This window comes from Chiroxiphia lanceolata, chromosome 6 (genome assembly GCF_009829145.1).
Source record: "Chiroxiphia lanceolata isolate bChiLan1 chromosome 6, bChiLan1.pri, whole genome shotgun sequence".
NCBI lineage: Eukaryota > Metazoa > Chordata > Aves > Passeriformes > Pipridae > Chiroxiphia > Chiroxiphia lanceolata.
Genome location: NC_045642.1, coordinates 31,210,343 through 31,236,379, shown reverse-complemented (window position 1 = coordinate 31,236,379; position 26,037 = coordinate 31,210,343). Strand labels below are relative to the sequence as shown.

Genomic DNA, 26,037 nt, shown 5'->3' with positions numbered 1-26,037 from the left:
TGAAGTAAAATGGGTATATACAATACTGCCTTCAGGGAAATCTGGTGCCTGTGCTGCTCTTCTAGTGAGTTTTTCAGATCTTCTGGCTCCGTACTTTGTGCATAGCTTAAAGATGGGAGTGCGTGGTTTGCCTTATACAAGGTACTCCGAGAGGAAACAAGAAGTAGCTGTATCGTGCTCCTACCCTGCACTTCCCAAGTGAATACCCATGGTAGGGAGAAAACCTTTGCTTCACAACATCCTGCCAAATGCTGCTGTTTGGAGTGGGAGGTGTCCCCTTCAATGAAGCTTCCCTGGCTAACACAGAGAATGTGTTGAGGCAGAAACCTTCTGCCTCCATAGGAGACAATTTTATGATTCCCTTTGCCTACCACAGTTTTTTTTCCCATCACAGTGAAGGAAAGTGCTGCACTCTGCTGTTCTATTAATCAGGTTAGGGGACACAATCCACGCTTTGGATCAGGGTGGGCCATGGGGCCCAACTCCTGCTGGGGTGCAGAGAACCTACAAATTCATTTCATGTAACATGAGCCATGTCCCTGGGGGACTCCTAGGCTCAGCATTCTCTAGAGATACCCCATAGACATGGAAGGCAGGAGAAGCTGTGGTAGAGGGAAGAATTGGAATTTTTATTTTTTTGTATTTTCTACATCTGCAGCCTTTGCAGTTGGGACAGTGTAACCACCTGCTGTGATCTCAGCAGCCCTTTCTGTTCACAGGGATTTGATCTCTGATGGGGTAGAGATTTGCAGACTATTGTCACTTTAAATGTGAACACCTTTTCCCTTCTTTGGATACAGGATCTCGATAATCTGATTCAGGATATGGACAGTGATGAAAACAAGGTAAGTAAAAGTACAGTAGAGGAACTCTTTTAGCAAGAGCTGAACAGCCAAGTCTTGATCTGCAGCCTGTGGGTTCTCTTTCATGATCTTCTTTCTCATCTTCATGAAAGCCACATTTTTGAAGGCTACTTCCTAGATTGTAGAGATCATAGTGAATTCCTGAAGGCCCTGGTGTTTGTGACTCAGAGTGAGAGCTAGGCATTTGCTGTAGTGAGAGGAAAAGTATTTCAGGGGGGCACATTGGTGGGTTTTTTGGTTTTGTTACTCAACTTTTCACATAGGTGTATGCAAGTTTCTAGTAACGGCAGACAGCTAATGATGACCATTTCAGGTTACTGTTTCAGGATTATACTGTTTTATGGTGATCAAGAGTTAGATGGTAAAACTTCTCCAATTCTGATTTTTATTTTTCTCTTAGAGGAAGTGAGGCCTGAACTACTTTGTTTCTTTGCTAGCTTTCATAGCTGCCAGCCAAGCCACTGAAGTCACACATAAATATGTGAACTATAGATACATGTTTATAGAAGTGGCTGTGGCTCAGCGTTTGTGGATTCTTGTAGATCCTGAGTGGCATAGCTGGGAATGAAATCTTAAGATTTGTGACTGTCCTCTGTCCTGCTACAAATGGGCTTTTAATTGTGCCTTTCTGTAAGATCTATCACTGGAAGATGGGAGCTGTTCTAGAAACAGCAATGGAAGAAAATGACAGGTTTAGACTCCTTGCTATGAGGATATGGTAAATTAATGCACAACATGGGATTTGTGATGCTATTTTCAAGGTCTTACAATACAGGAATTTCTACAAGACACAAACGTAATAACATACAGCTGTCTGTCTGCCTTTTTCATTGGGATTTGCTTCATGCCATGCTCTGTTCGGTAATATGGTACTACCACCACCTTGTAATACAGACTTCTGAACTGGGTATTTCCCATGAATCCCTCGCTTAGGCTTGTCCAGTTACTTTACTACAGATTTCTAACCAAGGTCTGATTGCCTCTTCTGCTTCAGATCCAGGCCTACGTGATGTGTAACAAGCTGCGCTCTGCCTATCTGGTCTCGGTGAGGCAGGAGAAGGCCAGAGCGGTGCAGCTGGTGCAGCACGTGCGGCAGCTGGCCGAGAGCAGCGGCGACGACGTTGTGAAGGCCATCTGTGCCCAGTGGCTCTCCGTGCACCAGCCCAAGGTGAAAAATCGGCTTGCCCAGGGCACCAGGAAGTAATAAGTAATTGACATTCACCATCATACAGGAGGAGAAGGCTTCAAGACAGCTCAGAGGTGTCTGGTTCAGTACTTCTTGGTAAAATGGAAGTCTCTTGACTCATGTTGGTGGGAAATGGATGCTGCTAATGTGCCTTTGGTGGGGAGGGAACTAAATTACAAGTGCCAGTCCTGTATTTTGACACAGTCACTACCTCAGGGTGTTTTTGGCTCTTTTTCTGACAGAGGTGGGGGAGGCAGTTGCAAACTGAACAAGCAAGGATTTAGGTGTATGGAGAGAGCACTTCTCTTTCTGTTTCTGATTTTGGCTTTTGTTTTTTGTTAGTTTTTAATTTTTGGGGGGTTTGATATTTTTTGAAAAGCACTGAATTTAATAATATGGGCTTTATTTTTAATCCAGAAAACATGTAGAGAGGACAGAAAAATTTTATCAACTCAGTGTAGCCTAGAGGATAAACTTTCTGATTATGGGTTTCCTGTAAAATTTTTCAAGATTGGAGAGATCTTCGGTTACAAAGACTAAAATTCAGAGATTTTTTTTTAAGCCTCTATATAAACCATTGCTACTTTTTTTTTTTTATTCCCTCCACTAGTACAATGTACCCAGTTTCTAGTTTGTTTGAAAAGGTAGGAACTGATTCTTTATAGCAGGTTTTGTACTTACCAGTCACACTGTGTGATGTTTGCCATATATATGGCACTTCAGCCCTCACTAGATGAATGAAGCTATAAAGGGCATATGCTGTAAGGGGAGTACAAAGGGAAAATAAGCCTTTAAAATATCTGAAAAATCACGTACCTCTTTCTTTGCTATGGCAAAACCCAAAAAATTGTTGTCATGCAGCTTTATGACTGAGTAGTTGACAGTAAACTTCCACAGTTTTTCATCAGGTATAGCAGAGAATATTTGATAAAGCAAGCTGTGGCAAAATTCAACAGGTGATCTTCTATCCCTGTCACACAGGGATTTATTTATTACCAGGATCATCTGTCCCCGTTAAGTACGATAGAACACCAAACTGGACCTACTGTATAGACAGGCTTTGCTCTGGAAGTGTTAGGTTAATCAGTTTTATGAAAAAAGCAGCAGTCTTCGTGTAGTGGCTGTGTAATGAGGGATGCTGAAAAAAGCAGCTGCTTCCTTGCAACTGTGATTGGGACGTAAAAAATTGGCAGAAGTGGGGTAGACAGTAGTATGACCTTCAAAAAAAAGAAAACCAGAACAAAATGTGGCGTTCCACGACAGTTTGTGTTTACTGTTTACATGTATTTCAGCAGAAGTAGGAAAACTAATTCACTTTTTTGTTAAAAAGTTGTTTACTTCAAAAGAAATGACAGGTTTTCTGAAGTGTAACTGAATTGTAAATAGTTTTATTACATAAAATAATTGAGACTGTCAAGTAAGAGTTTTGCACTAACCCCAAACTCACTGTAATGAAAGAACAGACTTCCATGGTGTTGGAAAGGATTCGGTCCATCTTCAGGGTTTCAAGAGCAGTGCCCCACTGACACAAACACCTCTCTTTGGAGGCACTCTGCTCACTAGAGCAGAGCTAGAAATGTCTGAGTAAAGCAGTCAGAAATGACCACATGGAGCTTTCAGAATCCCTTGACCACAGATTTACATTATCTCATTAGTGAGCAGTACTAATGAAAGCTTTTGTTTCCTTGGCCAGACTGACGTAGCTTACAGCTATTTCCATCAGCTTACAGCCATTAGGCTAATCCTAAAACGTGCCACTACCTCTGTCTTCAATCATTTTTAAATCTCTAATTATGGGGAGGAGGTTTTACTGCTTGTGGGTATCCAGATCTGCATTTCTGTAACACCTTTTCTGCTCGAGTTCCTTCAGCTATACAGAGCACAGAGAGTGGAGTTTGCTGTGCAGACCTGTCAGTTCCGTACCTGCCTTTCTTCCTGACCTCTTTGCACTGTACCTGATGCACTTTATATAGTGTTTGCTGTAATTTGTTGTTCTTAACCCAGAATCATAGGGATCTTTCTCATACCAGCAGAACCTGGAATTTTGATCCTGACTAACTGCCTTGTGTCACGAGTAGTGCAATTATCAAGGGGGGTTGAATTTTTGTCAGCAAAAAGGGATTGACTACTGCCAGTTAAAAAGAACTTCTCTGTTAATGATTAAGGTTTGTTTACAATGATAAAAGAGAATAAAGTATTGTGACTGTTAATGTATCTCCTGTTTAATTTTTATCTCAGCATAGCTGGGGGTCTCTTTCTAGATCTGCATTTTGCTTTTGGCTAGGCTTAGCAAAGTAATTAGAAGGGGGATAATTTTTCTGCAACATTTAGATCAGTTGGAACGTCACATCTTTAGAAGTCCTCCCAGTAGCTAGGTAGCTAATTCAGCCTCATACGTGTACTCAGTAATCCTCTTCAGAGAGCTTTGCTAGTTAATCTAACTCTTCCTTACAAGCTTCCTTTGACCACAGTAAATGAGCTTTAGTTCCCTCATTTTTTTACAGGTCAGCTGAGAAGTATAAGTGACTTGCTCAAGGTCAAAATGAGTGGGTGTCTCTCTATGAAAATGTGTAATTTAATATGTCTTAAGTTAAATCTACAGTCAGACTTCTTTGCAAAGAGCATTGGCCTGCAAGGGCAAAAATATTTCACGCTAGAGACACTTTCTGCTTTTTAAAAAATGGTTTCTCTTGCTCCTGAAAACTACTTTCAAGATCAGAGAATCACACAGAGGAAGCAAGCCTAGTCTCCAATGCTAGGTAGCATTCTAGTGCTACATTGTAGTTGTGGATTTAGCTTCCTAATCAGGGTGAAGTGGAAAGAGGGAGGGGAAAAAAGTAGAGTGACAGGGAGAAACACAAATGGACTCTGAAATGTTACCTGAACTGAGTTGTCTACATTATAAGGCAGGTGTAGATAATAGCAACACCAAATAAACTGATTCAACATTTCTGAAAGAAGACACGGTCTCCTGTTGTAAAAGGAAAATAGCTTTATTTAGTATTGCTCGGAGGTAGCACAGGACTATCTGCATAGATAACATCCAGACAGAAAAAATTAGCATTTGTTTCCCAAAACTGGCAGTTGATTAGAGTCGCAGGCTCATATGCAAGTCCAAAAATTTCCAGACTTTTTTTCAGAAGCAGAAGATAATCCAGTGAGATGTGGCACTTGGTTTCTGACTGCTTAACTCTTTCAGAAATAATCTCTAATTATGGATCAGACTCTAGCAATTTGCACGAAAGTAGCACTAGAGTTCCAAGGGAGCAATCCCATTGCTATGTGGACTGACCCAGCTGCCCTGTGGAAGTGCAAGCTGTGTGGTCCTGCTCAGGCAGACTGCCAGCCAAGGCCAGTAACTGCTGGGCAGACAAACGGCAGGATTTGTCTTACTTTCCTGTGCTGTAGCTGGCTCAAACATAATACCAAGATAGTCCCAACTCCTGCTTCAGCTATTTAGCTCAGCAGTTTGGTGTCATTTAAAGCTCAAGTCTCAGCTGAAGTTGTTTAATATTTTTTAACATAGTTCAGATGTTTTTTACTCACTTGCTCTCTTTTGTAGGTTCTATAGTCCTTTGAAGTACAGCTGGGGGTTTACTGTGACAATTTTTACACCACCTTTTGCTCAGTGTTTCACAGGAGAGATGTTGATTTCTTTAATAACATAATTTGGCCATGCACAATTCTGGCACTCCTGCAACTTTTAACCTCCCAGTCACCTGCATTGAGACCTGAGTTCTCGGAAGATATGCCCAGCCCCCAGTGAACTTACTGCAATTAGTGGGCACTTAGGGCCAAGATACCTCAGTGGCTAGGGTCCAGCTACTTAGAGAGAAAAATTATTCCTCTTAGAAACTTTACCTATTGCTTGGCACAGAAAGGCCCACACCTGTTTCTGTGTGCTTGAGAGCATCTGTGTTGCATTTACTTGCCAGAAAATCTAATATCCTAGAGTACTTTCACTCTGCCAGGTCAAACTGTAGGAACTGAACATAACCTTAGATCATAAGTTTAGAGTCCTACCTTTTTACTACTGCTGTTAGGAAAAAACCCACAACCAAACTTTATTTAAGGTAATTTTTTTTTCTTCACAATCTAAACCTAAGACTCCAACCTCCCTTTCTATTCTAAAGCCAGAGGACAAGAGCCTTGGGCTGCTGTGTGAGATACCAAGCAAAGGTTGCTCCCTGTATCAGTGCTTTAATTCTCCAGCTAGGAAGAGGGAGTGATTGCTTAGAAATCTCAATTCTTAAGTGTAGTATTCCAGAAATTCAAAGTAGGTTGTGCCCATAGAGCCATCATTGGGACAGCTGAAGTACAGCATTCTACTCCTGAGGTCTCTCAGCAGTGCTCTTCCCCAGAGAAGCTTCACTGGATTCAGCCAGGTACACAAGAGGTCTGCACTGCTCACTCCCACTGGATGCCAAGGAGCTCACAGCTCACATTCCAGAGCTTCCTTGCTGTCTCGTCATCCCGGCCACGTGGAGATACGTATGCTGGCTGGCAATCACTGTAAGAGGAACATTCTTTTAATTTGTTAAGTCAAAGATCTCCATCTGTATTAGCACACTGAAATGTCTGTGTTAAGATAAGGGAGTTGTTTTCTATCAGTTTAATTCAAGACCAGTTGAAGAACAGGGGGAAGCTACACAGCAAATGAGCAAGGGTTGGTGCTAAGGCACCATGAGAAAGCTTTTAAGGAAGAATCTCTCCCAACAGCACCAAGAACTGATGAACAAGTCTAATTTATCTGTTGTTTTAACTCTTAAAGAAATCTCTTTAGTTTACATTCTCATTAATACCACTAAAATGGGCTATTAAGGCTAACCAAGCTTCTTCAGGGCACCTTTTCTAGCAAACACTACAAAAAAGCCATTCAAACAGCCCTTCATTCTAAACTATTTATCCCATCCTATTCATCCCATGATATGCCCAAGAATAATCACAGAGTAATAACCATGCATGGTTATCCCCTTTTCCATTATCCTCTGAACTGTGGCTCCTTTCTTCTCAGCACTCTGTCTGGAATAGAGATCCTGTGTTCTCATCTGTAATGCTAGATTGTGCAATAAGTGAGAGTTTCAGAGCACAGAGGAAATGGATCTTGTAAGGTTTCCATTCACCCAGTGTTATAGAACAAGTGCACAGGCTTTGATGTTCCTGAAATGACTCTGGTGTACTCTACCTGTCTTCTTGTAGCATGCAAATTCCCTTCCTAATGTCTCTACTTGTGCTTTTTACTCTATTGCCCGGAAAGTGAAAATGATTTTAGGCTAGTCCAATGTTAATTGTGAATTACTGTTGAAGCTACTCATTTCCCACCAAGTCCAAAACTCCCTTTTTTCCTGAGTTTAAAATCCATCAGTTTTCTGTACTCCAGCACATAAATCCTACGTTTTTATCCTGGGATGGACGGTCATTCAGGGAAGATTAAGACCTCTATTTATATGTTCAAGTCTGATTAAGATACTACAAACTCCCAAATAAAGATCAGGCAAAGTCATTACAGAGACTAATCTGGTCACGAATCACAAGAGGAAAGCTCTGCAAAGACACAAAGGCTCCAAAGGCATCCATGGGAGGGGGGTGAGGGGAAGACAGAAAAGTTTTCACATTCATTTCCAAAAAATGAGATTGTTACAGTGCTCTACACGCAGTGGGAAGCTGACAGGACATATCTGCATGAATCTGTTCAAATGGCAGTCTTCAAATCTAGGATGATGATGATTTGGAACTGCTCCAGGCTCTAGCTTTGGCGATGGGAAAAGCCATGACTGTGCAGGGTCCTGGAGTAAGTCAAAGTAGCCAAGAAATAACAGGTTTTGTAGTGGGAGCTACACAAGACCGTTTGCAGGATAGAGTGACAAGCATCCCAGCAGGAGTCCCTGCAGCTAGTGGGTCTGTCACGCTGGAGAATCAAGTTATTTTGTCACATGCCAGACCTGAAAATCTCACCCCCTGCTCTACAGCTCCATCAGCCCTCACAGCTACCTGGGAGCACAGGCCCCTTCTGCTCCAGTGGGGTGAAACTACAAAGAGAACCGAAGTGGTCTTTTCCAGAATTGACTCAAGTGACCTCATTAAATAAACAGTTCTACAGAAAAGTGATTTTTCCCAAGTCTCACATCAGATTAAAGCTCTGAGCATGTGACAGCCGTTCCTGTACTTGGAGTACATTGATATTCCTGGCACTAAAGGACCTGCTATTGCGTAAAGTGTTACACAGGTCAGGGATTTTTTTCTAACACAATTGCAACAGAGCTGGCAGGGGTAATGTTCTAGCATCTGTCACCCTCAGTCTTATCAGACGGCCTCATATCCAGTCCCTTTTTAATGAAGAATGAGAGTAACTCTCATATTGCCCAGCCAACAAGGTAGCTTTCCACAGTGTATCACCTCTTCAGCTTGCACCCACCTGAAATACTGTCCTGTCACAGAGTCTAGTTCCTCAGCTACTGCACAGTAGAGAGTGGTCTGAGCTCCTTCCCAAGGTGTCTTCAAGAAGAAGGAGAATACCTTCCACAGCCAAGTCATTACAAATGAATGCCGGACCAACTCAGAACGGACAGAACCAGGATGGAGAGCATTTGCTGTGACTTTAGTGCCTATGGCAAAATAAAGTAGTTCAGGACAAATCTATATGCATCAAAGTGTCTTTAAAAAGATAGATATATATATATATACTCCTCAATTCTACCTGCAGATATTCTGTAACTTAAAGAAGGAGTCTAGACTTGGATACAGAGAGAGCTAAGTGAAGTCCTCTGTAGTTACTGCTTGCTGAATGTCACGGATACACTTGACCTTTTAACCAAACCAGCAGTAGTTTGGTAAAGGCCTGAGCCCTATCTGGGCCAAGAACTCCTCTAGGAAACCCACAAAGAGGACAGTGAGCATCAGTGCACAGGAATTTGGAAGAGCATCATGTAGTTAACACAAGTAGCATGTGCTTTTCCAAGACTGATTATCAAGGAACAAAGAGAGTTGTGGATACAATGAGTCTCGTGTACCTTTCCCACAGTTTGACTACAAGCCAACCACTTTATTCCATGAATATGACAGCCAAAGTGAGCCTTCTCTGAGCTCTCCCTACCAGGCAGTGTGACTGCATGGTAACAATCTCCCCTTGAGTTGAGTCACTTCTCAAGGTTGCTCCTCAAGGCAGAGACCTTTTCACAACAGCATACCTTTGGATGAGCCCATCTGGAGCTGAGCCCAAATTGCAACTGGACTGCACACCAGGTGAGTCTCCCCTTGAGCGTGGATGCCTCTCAAGGTTTAGAGATTCCTTACCTGAGACTAAGAAAGCCTTCCTTACCCAGGCAGAGAGATCCTTGCTTGCAACAGATCCTCAGTAAGTGACTGATGGCATGCTGAATTAATACTGAGGAAACATTACTAATCCATATAGCTACTCAGTAATAATTACTATAAACTTTGTATAAATAATTCTATTAGACATAAATCATTGTCCAAGTCTGAGACTAAGACTGGACCTAGCCGCATCTAGGCTCCCTAAGGAGTTTAGAAAGCCAGGGGGTCCAACCTGAACTTCATGACTCAACAGGAGGGTCTTCCTTACCCTTTGTGTTTCTAGACCTGTGTGAATCATTCTAACTCAACTTTTCTTAATAAATTCCTTCCACGCAGTGAGTAATAGAGTGAACCTTGCCATCGAACTCTGTTAAGTCATACTTTTATGACATCATGTTAAAACCACTTTTGCTAATACCTTTGATGGTGATTCTTTAAGCGTTCTAAATCACTCATCTGTGACACTGGAGCATCCCCTTGTTCCCTTCCAAACACTGCAGTCACAACATGCCTTCTGCAAAACAAAGTGCTAGGGGGCCCAAGTGCTTAAACAGCAGCAGTTTCCATCAGGCTTTTGAGAACAGCCGTTTCTTTTGATTTACTCTAATAGTAATTTCCTAGGGAAGACACTGCTTCTGTTTTAGTAAATAAATACTAGTTGAGTTGATGAGTGAATGACATGACTGTGACAGATGCTGTGACTTAAGAGGTACGGTCTAGTCTTATGCTTGTTCTACCACCCACCAACATTTAAGGCAACTGAGTGTGCATTAGCTTTTCTATTTGGAGACTGCAGTTGTAGTTCTGTTTTCAGCTTCCACTCACATACCACAGCTGTCTGCGTGGATGCAGCTAGTTTTTGACAAGCACCAAAGAAAAGGAGATACATTCAACTGTGCCAAGCTACTAAACTCTTCTGTCCTGTTGTTGTAAAGACTATTAGTGTTCTAAGTCTCCTGGTTCCACAGACAGGAGATACCTTCTTCCTGCAAAAAGCTCTCAGTGACACCTGCCTCAAACCATTCAATTTCTGCATAGTTGATTTCCAGACCTCTCTTCAATCCACTCTCCCCATCCACAGTGCACAAAAACCCAAGCAGAAAAACACTCCGCTTGGCTCTGGAACTTGCCTTGCAGCCGCCTCGCCAGCTCCCGGGTGAAGAGCACGTTAGCCAATTTGCTGTGACAGTAGGCGAGGCCACGGTTGTAGCTCTTCTCACCATGGAGATCATGGAAGCGGATTCGGCCTCCGTGATGAGCCAGCGAGGACACGTTCACTATGCGGGCTGGGGCACACTGCTTCAGACGCTCCAGCAGAGGAAAGTCAAGAGAAATGACCTAAGGGTGAGATGAAGGGTCATCCTCTGAAGGGTCCCCCTGCTTGCTTATGTGTTGTATCTTACTGCTGCCCTCACTTCAAGACCAGGAAAAACAAAACCCCCTGGAATCAACAGCTAAACTTTTTTGGGGCCTTCAAGTTCTGCTCCTCATCTTCAAAAAGTTGGAGCTGTCATACATTTCAAAATGTCTCAAGTGACATGTACAGATACTTAAACTGGATCCATGATAAGCAAATACACCACATTGCATCTCCAGAACTCTAACTCTGGCCTTCCATCCTTCCCCAAAAAGGAAGGATGAGAAAATCTGAAAGCAGGATTTTCCTTTGGAATTTCGCCACAGATATTGGTGTTGAAAGGTGACAATCTTTTAGGTCCTTTCCAACCCAAACTATTCTGTGATTCGATACTGAGTACAAACATGATTCCACTGCCCTTACCAAGATGATTGACTCCCATATGCATCTCAAAGCCATCAGCAGTCTTGGAATAAGGGCATAACATTACCCCAGCATTATTAATGAGAATATGGAGTTCCTTCTCCTCTGCAAGAAACAACAGACGTCCTTAATCAGAGAAACAGAGAATGAAGACAGACAGCACAAGTCAGCCAAAACATGTCTTGCTGTCTGAGTTGCAGCCACATCGCCATAAAAAAAAAAAAAAAAAAAATCACATAAGTCTCCTACCACAAACTAGCTCATGGCCTCTGACCTGCCCCTGCTGTGAACCACAGTACCCAGCATGATACAGAGATACACAGGGCAGGGATTCAGCATTGGCTAGAAGAGCAGATGGCAGTCCTTGGTAAAATACTTTCACTGAAAAGAATGATCTAGAGACTGTACCTGCTAGAAATTTCTCAGCAAACTCCCGGATGGACTTCGTATCAGCCAAGTCCAGCTTTTTCACAATGACTTGCTGGTTCCCTGTCTCAGCTCGGATTTCACTGGCTGCAGCTTCTGCCTTTGCAATGTCTCTGCAAGCAAGGATCACCCTTGCACCTGCAAGGAGGGGAGGGGAGAACAACAAGAACAGAAACAGATCACTGGAGCACACTGGATGATCAAGGCTACAACAAGCAGGCTGACTATGCACAGCATTACGAACAATATATTTTTTCTTTAGGGAACTGGCATCAGTCAGGGGAGCAGTTGGCAGGGACAAAGCCTTTCCTACTATATTGTAAGCTACAATTCAACCAAAGGATGCTTTCAGGCCAAGAAGAAACATCTGAAGTGCCTCTGTCCAGGTTCTTCCAGGTCAGGAGTATGTACCACAAGACTGGTATGAGAGGGTTAATCTGTCCCTATAATGAGAATGTCAAATCAGGGGCACATAGAGGTACTTCGATACCAGCGTAATTTCTAAATGGATTGTGCACAGGTAGTTTAATCTTCTTACCAGTTACCCAAAAAAACAAATTAGCTTGAAAGATGAATAAGTAAAGCATACAGCAGCGGACCTATAGCATTTCCCAGCTTCATACAAGCAGAACCCAGTGATAACTAGGAACTTCCCCAGTCCTGTCAAACCAGTTGCAGTGCAGAACATTTCCATGTACCCAAGGCACATTTTTGGAGTTCAAGCAATGAAACCAGTTGAGGAACTGGGGACTTGCACCTCAGCAGTTACAGCCTCTGGAAGACCAACACTTGGGCTCATCCCCAATAACTCTGGAATCAAATTGACTTCAATGTAAGCATGAAGCACTCCTCTCTTAGGTCCAGAAAAGGGACTACTGACACACAGGCACGGCCACCCCAGCTGCACAGGGATGCCTGCTGATGAACTGTGACTTGCCTCTCCGTGCGAGGTCTCTGGCAGTCTCCTTCCCGATGCCTGTGTTGGCTCCTGTGATTATCACCACCTTCCCCTCCATCTTTGCTGTCGACTTAAACCGTCGTCCAGCGACATACCTCCTGCAAGAGGGGACGGCACCTGTCACCTCAGTCTCCTTAGGGGGCTAGGGCCGGGGCTAAGCGCCCAGAACCGCGGCGTTCGCCCCAACACTGGGGCTCACCGCTGCGCTCAGGGCCCCGGGGGTTCATGGGCGTCGTCACCCGGGGAGGTCGGTCACGGCCGTGTCGCGACCGGGGCATCGGGAGCGCGCCCCGAGGTCCCGCTTTGAAGAGCCAGGCCCCGCCCCCCGGTCCCAACCGTGCGTCAAGTGGGGCCACGGCTCCCATTGGCTGCGGCCGCGCGCTCCGGGCCTTTTGTCCAATGGGCTGCGCCGCCGCGCCGTAAGGAGAACGCGGGCCCCGCCCCCCTTTCACGAGCGCCGCCGGTGCGGGGCCGGGACGGACCCAGGGGAGCGCCGGGCGAGGAGGGGAGGAGGGTTGGCTGCCAGAGCTGAGCCCCGTCCCCGGAGCATTCCAGCTCCTGCCGTGAGCGCGTCAGTGGCACCGGAGCACTGAAGCTGGGGAAGCCTGAATGATTTCTGAGCGCAGCGCGGGCTGGAGAACGGGATTCCCGCTGTTCGCACTCCCACCACACGCACACGCACGCACACAGACTCACACGGGCGGGCACACCCGGTCGCCCTCAGACGCGACGCGCGCCGCCTCCGCGCCCCTCAGCACCAGCCGCCGCTCCGCGGGGCCGAGCGCGCGCGAAGAGTCGAGGCCGCGCTCGGTAAGACGCACCTGATGTAGGGCGCTGCCACGAAAAGAAGGACGGAGACGGCGACGCCCAGCGCAGCTCCCCAGCAGTTGAGCATTGCTACCGCCGCTACCCGCGCTCTGCCGGCGACCGGCACTCCGAGACCACACCACCGCCCTGCCCCGCCCCGCCCGGCACCCCCCGCCCGGGACACGCCCACGACACCTCGGGACACGCCCTTCGCGGCACGCGGAGCGCTCCTGAAAAAGCCGGCCGCGCCAGATGTTCCCCGCCGCAGGAGTGCCCCCGCCGGGAGCACCCGCGCGCAGCGGGAGGATGGCCGGCTTCACAGCAGCAGCTCGCTGTGCTTTACCCCGGGCAGAGCACGGCTCCGACCCGCGTCCCTGTGTTCATCCTGAAGCCGCAGTCATACTCGCACTCCGCAATTACTAAGCCGCGAAGTGTCTGCAGAGGCAGCGCAGCGGCGGCTGTCGGCAGCGGCGCTCGGAACCCCTTTTTCACACCCCCCGCCCAGGTTTCTGCTATTCCCCCTCGCAGAGCAAGCAGTGATGCCCACGCGGGCAGGGCCGAGGCCCGGGAGCAGCAGGGTGGTGCCGGCTCCCGGTGCGGTGTTGGCGGCGCAGGAGCGCCCCCGCGCGGGGCGGGCACTCCCCCCGGGACTGCAGCTCCCGGCAGGCAGCGCGGGGCGCCCCCGGCGCCGGAAGCGCCGGGCGGGGCGGGGCGTGGGACTGTCCGGGGCAGCGGGGCTATGGCGGGCGGCGGGGCGGGCTCCTCGGAGCACCTGGAGCGGCTTCATGAGATCTTCCGCGGGCTGCACGGAGACCTGAGGGGCGTCCCCGAGCGGCTGCGGGGCAGCGCGGCCGGTGAGGCGGGGAGGGGGGGCCGGCCGTCCCACGGGGCCGGGGCGAGGGCACGGGCGGGGCTGCCCCGGGAGCGGGGCTCGGCCGCTCCCTTGACACGGCCGCCCCGGTCCCTGTCACCGGGGCCGCCGTCCCTCTGACCGGGGCGGCCTCGCCGGCTGCGGGGCCGTGTCGGGGTCATTCGGGTGCTGCTCGTCAGACAGACATGTCTGTGTAGCCGGGGGGGCAAAGTCCCTGCGAGACACCCTGTGTGCGGGGAGATTTGCAATTGCAGGGATTCGGGACTTCGCTTTGGGTAGCACTTGCTTGGAGGGGGCGGGTGGCCGTGCCAGATCTGGCCTCGCCGTGTGTTATTTTCAGCTGCTGCCGTGTCCTGACGGCTTTGCAGGTGTGTGGCTTTACTGCCCTGGAGCAGCTCCTCTGGGCTGGCAAATTTCAACCCCAGAGCCGAGCGCAGCCGTGCTGGGCTCAAAGCATCACCTCTGAGGAGGCGGTGTTATTTGGATGTTGTTTTGTGCTGTTTCTAGTTGAACTGGAGTTGTTTAACCTGGAGAAGAGGAGGCTCAGGCATAACCTTCTCACTCTCTACAACTATCTGAAAGGAGGCTGTGGCCAGGTGGGGGTTGGTCTCTTCCACCAGGTAACAAGCGGCAGGACAAGAGGACCTGGCCTCAAGCTGTGCCAGGAGAGGTTCAGGTTGGACATCAGGAATACTTTCTTCACAGAAAGGGCGATTAGATATTGGAATGGACTGCCCAGGGAGGTGGTGGAGTCACTGTTCTTGGAGGTGTTTAAGGAAAGACTGGATGTGGCACTGGATTTAGTTGCCATGATGGTGTTCACTCATAGGTTGGACTCAATGGTCTCAGAGGTCTTTTCCAACCTAATTGGTTCTGAAACAACTGCAGTGCCCTTAGGGTTTTGGTTTTGGAGTTTTTTCTTTTGTGTGTGTGTGTATGTTGGGCTCCTGTTTAAAAGCTCATTGACAGAATTAAAATTAGTTTTTACTATTACAAGTGCCCACAAGCATCTGTAGAGGATTTCTTTACTGAGGAAGGTTTACGTTTTAAATTACTCTTTTAAAAGTCTGGTTTGTGCACTTCCTATCCACAAAATAGAAAAAAACCTATGTATCTAGCCACTCAAAGTGGTATTGGAAGCACAACCTGATTTTATGGGTACTCTTTATATCACACCAGTGGCAGAATACTTCTCTGTAAGGCTTTGTGCTTCTGATTCAGTTCTTGATATTTGCAGTGTTCTGAGAACCAAAAAGGGAAGTGATCTGACAAGGGGAATGTTACCAATGTGACTGAATGCCTCTGGTTAAACTCTTCTTATGAGAAACATGATACATGGCTGTCATGAGCTGCTGTAGCTCAGCTCGGGTTTTGTACCCCAGCAGTGGGTAGGGACTGTCATCCATGCTCTGCTCTCTCATCTCATTCTCCCACAATTGATGAATTTTGTGTAAAATCATAAAAATGATTATCCGGAATATACCAGGCTGTGCTAGATAACACAGGCTATTTAAAGCTTAATATCCTGTTTCTTACCTGGCTTCCTATGTAATGAGTTAAATTCAGGGTCACAGTCCTTGTCATCAGCATTTCCAGAAAGTTTGGTGCAAGAAAGGTGTTCAAACCTGCAAATAATTTCAAAACTGACTTAATTTCACCAGGATAAAAAGCATAAGAGAAGAAATACCCTTTCTGGTAGAAATCTGTATTTCCCTGTAGAACAGGGAATGGTCAGTTTCTTGGTGAAATAAAACTTTGTCTCCTTGGAACTGGGGTAGTCTTAAGCAATGAATTCTGAGCCATTGGCTTAAGTGCAGTATTTGCAGGCAACAGATTTTGTAATGCTTTTTTTGTAATTTTTTTTTCCCCAACAGAACTTTTAGACATGCTGAGGAATTTTACTATCACTGTTCTGCTCTTTAAATTTGTTCCTGCAAAAATCCTGATAATATTTTTTGAAAGTGTTTCTAGGAGAGTTTAAGATAAATCAGGAATTTGTCTGTCTGGTGTAGACATTCCACTCTCCTAATGTGTTTAGTTTGCTTCTTTTACTTATGGGAAGGGAAGTATATCTTTATTTTTTGAGTTATCTGATCCTGAAATATTCAGGAGATGATAAAAGGTAGCTTGGAATACTCTTTTAAGATGATTGGCACAGTCCAAAACTTGAAGGAAGACAGAATCTGTAGTCCTTGGGATGTCTTTGAGGACCACAGGTTTGGAAATGCTGTTTCGCTCTATATAAACAAGATGACAAATTCCTAACTCTAGAAATATTTTGGTTTTTTTCTAAATTTGTAAGAAGCGTTTTGAACAGCCTGAATAATTTCAAATACAGATATTTTCCTCTGAATTATTTTGGTTCACTCTACTTTACAACTGAATCTGTTTCTAACTGATTGGAAATAAATCAGGTGAGTGCTGATGAGCACGTGGGTAGCACTGCTGTGGAGTGGGTACTTCTGCTGCATCTGTCTGTGCACTTTGAGTCACAGTTCGATCCAGAGGGATGGGAACTGAACCGTTCAGTGTGTTCCAGCATTTCTGTGCACTGGACAGATCCAGCAGAATGCTTTCGAGCTACATTGCCAGATTTCTTGTTGGTTTATAAACAAAAAAGTTTCGAGCTGTTGCTGCTTGGCTTACCTAAACCACTCGGTGATGCTATCCCGTTTGGAAGCTGGCATTTCTTTGGCTGTGTGTTTATAAGTGCAGCATCTTCTTGGTCCGCGCGGGGGACGCGAAGCAAGGAAGTGCCGCTTTTCCTGTTCTGCGCCGGGTTTCCACGAGTTTGAGGCAGCAGTGGGTTTAAGAGGGCACTGCTTAAATTGGATTAGTGAAATGACCTATATGAAACAAATTACTGACTTTTGAAGGCTGTTTGTCTGCACTTCATGATTTCGCTTGCAACCCAGCTACACAAACAAGGGCATCAGCACAATTGCATATGGAAGAAGTTGAGGAGAGTGTATTTAGGAAACTTATAAGTCAGCATTTCCTCCTGAATAAACTGGGATGTGAAACTGTATTTCCCGATACCAGTTGATGTCCTGATGTAGCTTAGTCTATAATAATTGCTTGTGGTGAGAGCATAACTTCTGCTTAGATGATGTTTTTTAATTTTGTCTTAAGTTCTCTACAGTTCAAATTCTGGGGTTTAGTATGAATTTGAACTGAGAAGGAAAGCCTACAGCTGAGGCATGTTGTGTATGTGAGAGGAGCTATATAACCATGTTCTGATCACTTCAAATTTTTTCCTATTTTCTGTTGAGAGCTCAGTGGTTTAAAAACTCCTTCTGTTGCAGAGGACTGTGTTTACCAAAAGGTATTATCAGATAAGTTTTTTTACCACAATGAAGTTTTTTTTAATGTTGTATTTAATTTTGTCTTTAATCAAATTGCAGGAGTTTTACCAAGATTACAGTCTACATGTTTTACTACCCAAAATTTTACTTAAGACTTTATTATACTCTTCTGAGAAAGATGAATTAAGCTAGGTGGATATTGTCAGACTCCTGATAAAATTTGGTTTCATTTGCAGTACTCTACAAGAGCGCTCTGGTGCTCGTCTTCAATTTTTTTGCAAAAAAGCTTACATAACTTGTTTTGTCTCCATTGAGATAGGGGAATTTTCAGATTTATACTTTCATTGATCATGGATGCTAGAGAGATACAGTAGATTTTTAACACATGAAAAATACAGATCTTAACGTTTTGTTTAAAAATAGAGTAACAGCAGTGAAACCCATTCTTTGGTCTCCAAAGCCCTAGGCACATGGATCTTAGTAAATGACTGTCTCAAACAACTAAAATGTATAGTTTTGTTGGCTGATCGAAACAACTAATGTCATTCCAGAAGAGGGAGGCCTTTAGCCTTTAATCCATGAACCTGAGGTGATATCTTGATGGCATCTTTTATCTCAGAGAACTCTAGAATGCTTACCACATGTACTTAGGTACCTTATGACCATGAGAACGCAGAGCACTGGGTCTGCCAGGAACTTCAGGGCTCACTTGGAAATGTAGATTGACTTGATGTTCTGTTCAAATTATAGTTTCAGCCTTCAGTAATCTTGCCAAATACTTGCAAAAAATAATAAATATTTATGAGCTGTTCACCAATGTGTCCTGGTTGCTATTCTTCCACACTGTTTTTCAACACGCAATTCTGTCAGTGGACATTGGGGCAGTAGGTCAGAAAAATATTTCAAGTTTGGAAAATTACTTCTTTTGTCTACCAGAGGTAGTGGCCAGCATTTGGAAGAGTGGTTTCTGCTCTCTTGCCCCACTCCCTTTTGAAAAGTTGTCATAAGAATAGGCTGTTCCTGTTTGAGTTAAATTTTGACTTGGTGTCTCTGTAATCAGCCACCTGTAGCAGCTTCCTTGTTTTTAATGTATTGAGTTGGAGTTCTTTTGTCATTTCTGTGTAGTTTATCTGATATACTGCTTTTTCTTTCACAGAGGAGAAGAAAAAACTGGTTCGAGAATTTGACGATAAACAGCGTGAAGCCAATGAGACAGTAAGTGTAAGGGTGGGCTTCCCGCCTTCCTGACAGTGGAAATACTGTGACCTTAAAAGGACAGTACATCCAAGTGTTAATTTTTTGGGGTTCTATTCTGGCAGGCAGATGTTTTATTTTTTTAATGTTTGATTAGTTGCTCTGATAGGTGTGTCTGTGTTCATCAAGACTGTTGTATGTAACTATATAGATACATAAATATGACAGATATTCTTATGTGCATTTTGAGGGGTTTTTGAGTGCTTGGTTTTGATAGCACCTTTGCTTTGTTGAACAAAGGAGAATGATGGAGGTGCAGTTAAAGTTGCTGGAGATTGTAGGGCAAGCATATAGAGAATCTGCTGCTTGGGGTTTTTTTTCCCCCTAATGTTGGTTTTAGCCCATCTGTTCTTTCTAAACTAGTCTGATAGTTAAGTATCAGGGACCTTGAATATTTGAAACCTCTATTGTATATGCTTGCTGGACAGCAGGTGATGTGGAACAGCACCAAAGCAGCCATGTGACTTGTCTTTTTAAGCCAGACATTATGGATTAAGCTTTCTTTTCATATTCAGGTACTATTTGTTAGGTTGTTTTTGAGTCACAACTGAACGTGATGCTTTATTCCCCTGACTTCTGGGGTTTATTGACAGGTATCTGTGTAGGTGATGTATGAGTCGTGGAGCTCATACTATGAGAGAGCTCATGTTGGCATACAGCTTTAAGCACTGGGAATTTGTTATAGCTGTCACTAGAAGTTGATGTGAAAATTCATGCATCCAAAATCTCAGGGCTTGGAAATCCTAGCTCCAGTTGCCAAGCTTGGATGTTCCGAGTGTGAATTCAGTGGCATGGCTACCTGTGCAATGGATCCAGATGAGGAGAAGGCTGAGGTACTCAACAGCTTGTTTACCCCAGTCTTCAATGGCAGCCTCATCTTCCCACACCTCTCGAGTGAGTGGACTGCAAGATGAGGATTGGGGGAGCAAAGTCCTTCCTTTAGGGCATGACCAGGTTCATGACCACCTAAGAAACCTGAGTCTATGGGACCTGATGAGATGCATCCTAGACTCCTGAGGGAATTGGCTGATGTGCTAAACCACTCTCCATGCATTTGGAAAAATCATGGCAGTCAGGGGAAGTGCCAGGTGACTGGAAAAGGGGAAACATTGCACCCATCTTTAAAAAGTAGAAAGGAGGGAACTGCTGACCTGTCATCCTCACCTCTGTGTCTGGGAAGGTCATGGAACAGATCTTCCTAGAAGTTATGCTAAAGCACATGGAGGACAGGGAGATGATTTGAAACAGCCAGTACAGCTTCACCAAGGGTAAGTCCTGCCTGACCAACCTACTGGTCTTCTTATGAGCAGTGATTCCCTCAGTGGACAAGGGAAGGGCTACAGATGTCATTTGTCTGGACTTTTGTAAAGCCTTTGACATGGTCCCCCACAACATCCTTCTCTCTAAATTGGAGAAAAATGGATTTGATGGGTAGACTATAGGTGGATAAGGAATTGGTTGGATGGTCATATTCAGAGGGTAGTGGTCAACGGCCCAGTGTCCCTCAGGGGTCCATATTGGGACCAGTCTTCATTAAAGACATAGACGGTGGGATCAAGTGCACCCTCAGCAGATTTGCAAACACCAAGATGAGTGGTGCACTTGACACCCTTGAAGGACAGGATGCCATCCAGAGGGACCTGGACAAACTTGAGAAGTGGGCCTGTGGGAATCTCATGAGGAATCTCATAAGACCACATGGAAGGTGCTGCGCCTGGGTCGGAGCAACTCCTGGTATCAGTACAGGCTGGGAGATGAACAGATGGAGAGCAGCCCTGTCGAGAAGGACTTGGGAGTGCTGGTGGATGAGAGGCTGGACATGAGCTGACAATGTGCACTTGCAGCCCAGAAAGTGAGTTGTATCCTGGGCTGCATCAAAAGCAGCGTGGCCAGCAGGGTGAGGGAGGGGATTCTCCCCCTCCACTCTACCCTTGTGAGACCCCACTTGGAGTTCTGCATCCAGATATGGGGTCCCCAGCACAGGAAGGACATCGACCCGTTGGAATAAGTCCAGAGGAGGGCCATGAAGGTGATTAGAGGGATGGAGCATCTCTGCTATGAGAAAGGACTGAGAGAATTGGGATTGTTCAACCTGGAGAAGAGGAGGCTCTGGGATGGCCTTATTGCAGCCTTTCAGTACCTAAAGGGGGCTACAAGAGAGCTGGAAAGGGACTTTTTACAAGAGCATGTAGTGGTAGGACAAGGGGTAGTGACTTTAAACTGACAGAGAGTAGGTTTAGATTGGATATAAGGAAGAAATTTTTTACTTGAAGGGTAATGAGGCACTGGAACAGGTTGCCCAGAGAAGTGGTGGATGCCCCATCCCTGGAAGTGTTCAAGGCCACTTTGGATGGGGCTCTGAGCAACCTGGTCTAGTGGAAGGTGTCCCTGCCCAGGGCGTAGGGTTTGGAACTAAATGATCTTTAAGGTCCCTTCCAATGAAAACCATTCTGTGATTCTATCTGTGTTGCACAGATATGATACAAAGCTGATACCCATCGTATTATGGGCACTGAAGAAATGAGGCTGCGCACACCATTATTTGGTTTTTGGGATTCTCTGCAGAGCCCTCTCTGCATTCCCCCTTTATTAACCTCTTCGGGTAAACAGCACCTGGTGTTGCCATTCAGTTAACTAGAATTCCCAGGACTTTTTGCAAACTCAGTGTTTTGATTCACACACTTCTCAGCTCCAAAGCCAAAATAGTCCCTTTCGGTTCTAATCAACTGAATCCAGGTGCATCTGGCTGAGCTTGATCCCACATTGTATAAATGCTTAAACTATAAGAAAGTGAGAACTGCAAATTTTGAAGTTTAGAGTGATGTTTCAGGGGGAAAAAAATTCAAGCACTTAAGCTTGGCAACTTTTTTTTTCTTGAAGTGTTGCATGTCTGAAAATCCATGTGGGCTGAACAGCGTTGTTGTCCTTGTTACTAGATAGAGGTATAGGGTTTCAGGTTAATCCCCCTCACCCAGTCCAATAAAAAGATATGAATCCCTTCATCTGATGGTGAGTTTTGAGTATAGCTGCTGCTGAGAATAGATTTGGTGCTTTAAAAAATAAGCATACTTTCTTTTGTTAAAGCTGCGTGAAATGGAGGAAGAACTGAAGTATGCTCCCCTGCCTTTCCGCAACCAAATGATGAGCAAAATCCGAGCGTACAGAAGAGACCTGTCCATGTTCCAGAGAGAGATGAGAAGCACAGATTTGGGACTGGGCCATGGAAGCCAAGGCGATATAAAATATGGAATCTTCTCCACAGAAAATGAACAAAGTGTGAGGATTAGATATAAATTTTATTTAACTTTGCTGTGATTTGTGTTTAAAAACAATATTGCAGATATATTGTTTACAGTTTTTCTACTTTAAACCACTTCTGTGCTTTTATAACTCCCTGTATATCTCTCTGCATGTAACATGAATATCTCAGGCAGAAGAAAGAACACCTGGAACTCAGAGGAGAGTTTTGCTGTTCTAAAACAAAGATAGTATAATCAAAATGGAACTCCCTGAAAGCCATGCAGTTAGTAACTTGCACAACATTCTGTACTGAAATGCTTCATTTAATCATCCCCTACAGAAGTGAAAACATAAAAGTGATGCTTCTGACTGAAAAAAAAAGGTTAACTTACCTAGTTTTAGTCTCCAAAACTATCAAAGTGTGAATCATGCATTGTATAGGTTCTTTGGTAAAATTCTCTTTTAAGCAATCTCAATGTAAGTAATTTTAAGAAAATATAAGAACTCTTGATCCTCTTAGCGCTTTTTTCACTGTGGTTTTGCTGCTACAGTGCAAGAAATATACCAATTTCTTTGTTTACCAGATATGCGTAGAGATATCTGAGCTAGTGAGACTGAATCTCCTCATTATTTTCAAAGTGCTGTGATCTGTACAGGAAGTTCACGGAGGTGGGCTTTTTGTTTGTCTGCCCTAGATAAGGAAGGTTTGAGGGAGGCTTTTTCCTTAGTATTTCCTTCTGTGGTAGCTTGGTAAATTTTTGCATTTGATTCCTCTTGACTGAATCCTCTAAAACTTGAGAGCAGGGTGGTAGCTTTCTGAAGCTTAAGAAAGTACTTTATTTTGAGTTACCCTTTGATCCCAAGGTCAGCAAATATTCCTTATCCTCTAGCCCAGGTTACTGGCACGAAAAGATCTTTGTTACTTAGCAGTCCATCTGTTAGTGCTGTTTGTTTCTAATCCTTTTGACTGTAAACTCTTACTGATCTCCCTGGCAACCAACTGTGAATTCACAAAGAAGCCTGACTTTAAGATATGAATGGAAGGACAAGGTAGCATCTGGAAAGAAAGATACTATTTTCATGTAAATGTTCTTTGCTGGAAAAGTAAATTGTTGCAAAGGCAGTTTTTTGTAACTGTTTTAACTCTTTAGAAGCATATCCTTTTTTGAGATTTAACCAGATTTGGCCATAATCTTACCATGTAGACAAGGCTGTGTCAAAATGAACTGGGTCACATCATTTAACATGAGAAGCATGTACAGCTAATACAAATGAATGGCCTATGGAGTCACATCCTAACTTTTTAATATGTCAGAAGCCTAATACTTCTGTCTTTGTGCTTAATAGTTAATCTTACATTATTTTTCAGACTAATCTGCAGTCACAGAGGGTGCTGCTTCTCCAGGGAACAGACAGTCTGAACCGAGCCAGTCAGAGCATTGAGCGCTCGCACCGAATTGCTGCTGAAACAGATCAGATTGGCACCGATATAATCGAAGAACTTGGGGAGCAGCGGGAGCAGCTGGAACGCACCAAGAGCAGAGTAAGCAGGGAAACTGTTGGCATTGCTTTGAAACAACCTGATGGTAGTTTGGGGGGAACTGTATGCCAATAATTACTCTGAGACACTCCCCTAGATATAGTAATCCAATGGGATGTTTCTACAGACCAAATCCAGACTGCCACATTTCTGTGCTGTCCTCATTAAAAGGAAATTAATTACTGTAGAAAGGCCCAAAGCGTGGTGGTCAAATGTCTGCTGCTGTGCCTGTACAAGATTAGATATCAGACCTATAAACCTGCTTAAAAAAATAGCATTACTGAAAATATTACAGATTAAAAAATTGCTGAGGAGTTGCTCACCACTAGATTATTAGTGAAAGTTTAGATCTAGGAAGCAAATTTAGCAAGTTTTTGTAATTAAATTAAATTTGGTAGAAGTATAATTACTTAATTACTATCCTTCCAATATTTGTAGGGAGGGAGAAAGTGGTGTCAGACAAAGATGCCTGTTCTCGTCCTTGGTTCAAGACTCTGCTTCTACTATGAAAGCTTCAAAAACTAGTTCACTTGTTTTGTTTACACATATATGCAAAACTGAAAATTTGATTTTTGAAGTAACAAGCTGATGGGTATTTCTGTGTGTACAAGGGATCCTGAGTGTAAAGCTTTTAGGTGAGTGACTTGTAGGGGGAATGGCTGAGTTTGGCAAGTAAGCACACTCAGCCAAAACAAAAAGCATACCCCTTTTCTTAGAAGTTCTCTCTACTCATTTCAACAAAGCCTGTAGCTTTTTCATCTGTCATTTCAGTCAGAATTTGATTTGTCCTGTTCCCAAATTTGGGTTGGAGAGCAGGAAAGGAAATTTATCCTAAGATTTGTAGGTATAGTTTTTGTCCATTTTCTAATAAAAAATATTACTGTCCTTCAGGTGTCTCAGTCTATCAACAGATTGCTCATAGAAGCATGGGATTGTTTAGGTTGGAAAAGATCAAGTCCAGCCATTAACCCAGCACTCCCGTGTTCATCACTAAACTGTCTGTGACTTGTATTGTGACCCTTTTAGGCAACGTGTTGCTAAATTGTGTGAACCACACGTTTCAGTGGAAGCAGACTTTCTTCTTGTTTGTTCTTTCATAGTGAAGACTTGAAATCTACTAAGCTCTGAATGGACTTGGTAGCTTTCTTCCCAGCTTCATCCAGTCTGTCTCAGTGCAAAGTAACATACGTGCAGGGCCAGTTTTCCAGTTGAGGGCAATAGTTTAAACCACAGAGGAATTGTGCAGGGCAGGTGTCTGTGATGTAAGACCTAGCTTACCCTTCACTTCCCTAAGTTTGGAAGTGGAATAGTGAAATCTTACCTGGAGACCACACAGCATGGATCCTGCCTCTGTCTGTGAGGCAACACCTTTTTTAGTTGGCTATAACCTCACTTAATTACATGCTTCTTAATAGCTGACTGGATATACTAGACAGTTAATTTCAGAGCATTACAAAGTTGAAATGGATCGTCTTTTAACAGCTAGAGCTGCTACCCACTGGGTCACTTAGACCTATCAATGCAACACAGTTCTTTCTTTGCTAGAAATTGAAAGGCATTTCAAAGCAGTTTGATATGCGCTGGGAGGGAACATGTCAGTATAATTTTCTTATATTTCAACTAGAATAACAAAATGAAATTTAATGAAAGGAGCTAATTTCTGATATTTCTAGATTAACTAAAAGGGCAGAAAGAGGTTCTAAGTTGCATATCTTTGTATGCATATCACAAAAAGTATACACAGAAGTCTTACTTCCTCCTTAGAAAAGAGGCAATGATTCCAGATGGTATTGTGCGTAGAAAGCAATGTTGTCTCGGAATTTTGAGAGTATATGGTTATCCTTGGTCCCATTATTAATTGCAACATTTCAACACCAGCTCCTTTCAGGTGCATTTTTACAGAGCTGGTGTATGTTTGTTCAGCTGATTTCTGTCCTGTTCAAGTAACTTCTGTCTCTTCTTAGTTGGTGAATACAAGCGAGAACTTGAGCAAGAGTCGCAAGATTCTACGTTCGATGTCCCGGAGGTGAGTAGCGTGGCTGACAGCTGCACGGAACATTATTGCCTGCTGGTTTTAGAGGGAAAAAAGTGTAAGTGTCAGTGTCAGCTGGAACCACAGGGAGGTTTTAGGGAATGTGTAAATATGTGTGCCCACATGCAGATGCTAATTTGTGTGTTTTCCTCCCTGGTAGTTACTTACAGGCACTTGAACACTACTGAATTATGCTGCTCAGTCAGGATAATGTGAAATCTTTAACCATCCAAACTGTGGTGAGGACACAAGCAAGTTACAGTGAATTGCTAATGGTGACTTTAGGTGCAACTCCTCCTTATTCAGGTTGGAAAAATCGTGCCATAAATCACTGCAGCATTAAGCGAGTTAGATGTCTGATGGCACAGACAAATCTGTTTAGGCCACAGCACTGCCCTACAGTAGCTAGGCTATCCTATGAGACACTCTGAGTCTCATCATATACTATTTTGATGACTAAA

The 26,037-nt window shown here is 44.3% G+C and overlaps 3 protein-coding genes across 6 annotated transcripts in view; 2 read left to right on the top strand and 1 right to left on the bottom strand.

Annotated features, from left to right (window-relative positions):
• ZFYVE26 (zinc finger FYVE-type containing 26) overlaps nucleotides 1–4,260 on the top strand; it is a 48,181-nt gene extending 43,921 nt beyond the window's left edge. Inside the window, 2 exon segments of the mRNA XM_032690299.1 lie at nucleotides 801–845; nucleotides 1,858–4,260. Coding sequence (XP_032546190.1) covers nucleotides 801–845; nucleotides 1,858–2,067 — 255 coding nt within the window. The 3' untranslated portion in view covers nucleotides 2,068–4,260.
• A 763-nt stretch (nucleotides 4,261–5,023) lies between these two features.
• On the bottom strand, nucleotides 5,024–13,907 carry LOC116788035 (retinol dehydrogenase 12-like). The gene is given in 8 exon segments (XM_032690314.1): nucleotides 5,024–6,559; nucleotides 8,465–8,654; nucleotides 10,494–10,693; nucleotides 10,695–10,701; nucleotides 11,144–11,248; nucleotides 11,552–11,707; nucleotides 12,507–12,625; nucleotides 13,349–13,907. Coding segments are annotated over 8 exon segments (954 nt in total). The 5' UTR covers nucleotides 13,423–13,907; the 3' UTR covers nucleotides 5,024–6,456.
• Nucleotides 13,908–14,026: 119 nt separating this feature from the next.
• The window catches only part of VTI1B (vesicle transport through interaction with t-SNAREs 1B), a 14,985-nt gene continuing 2,974 nt past the window's right edge, over nucleotides 14,027–26,037 (top strand). Inside the window, exons 1-6 of one of the 4 annotated variants that reach the window (XR_004357528.1) lie at nucleotides 14,030–14,188; nucleotides 18,667–18,725; nucleotides 21,849–22,040; nucleotides 23,374–23,547; nucleotides 25,509–25,570; nucleotides 25,737–25,815. Coding sequence is in view for 2 of the 4 variants with exons in the window: in XM_032690315.1 (XP_032546206.1) it covers nucleotides 14,074–14,188; nucleotides 18,667–18,725; nucleotides 21,849–22,040; nucleotides 23,374–23,547; nucleotides 25,509–25,570 (602 nt within the window). In the remaining 2 variants the exon portion in view is untranslated. Of the gene's footprint in view, nucleotides 14,189–18,666; nucleotides 18,726–21,848; nucleotides 22,041–23,373; nucleotides 23,548–25,508; nucleotides 25,571–25,736; nucleotides 25,816–26,037 lie in introns of all 4 variants that reach the window. The other 3 variants (XM_032690315.1, XR_004357527.1, XM_032690316.1) reach the window with 3 other exon arrangements.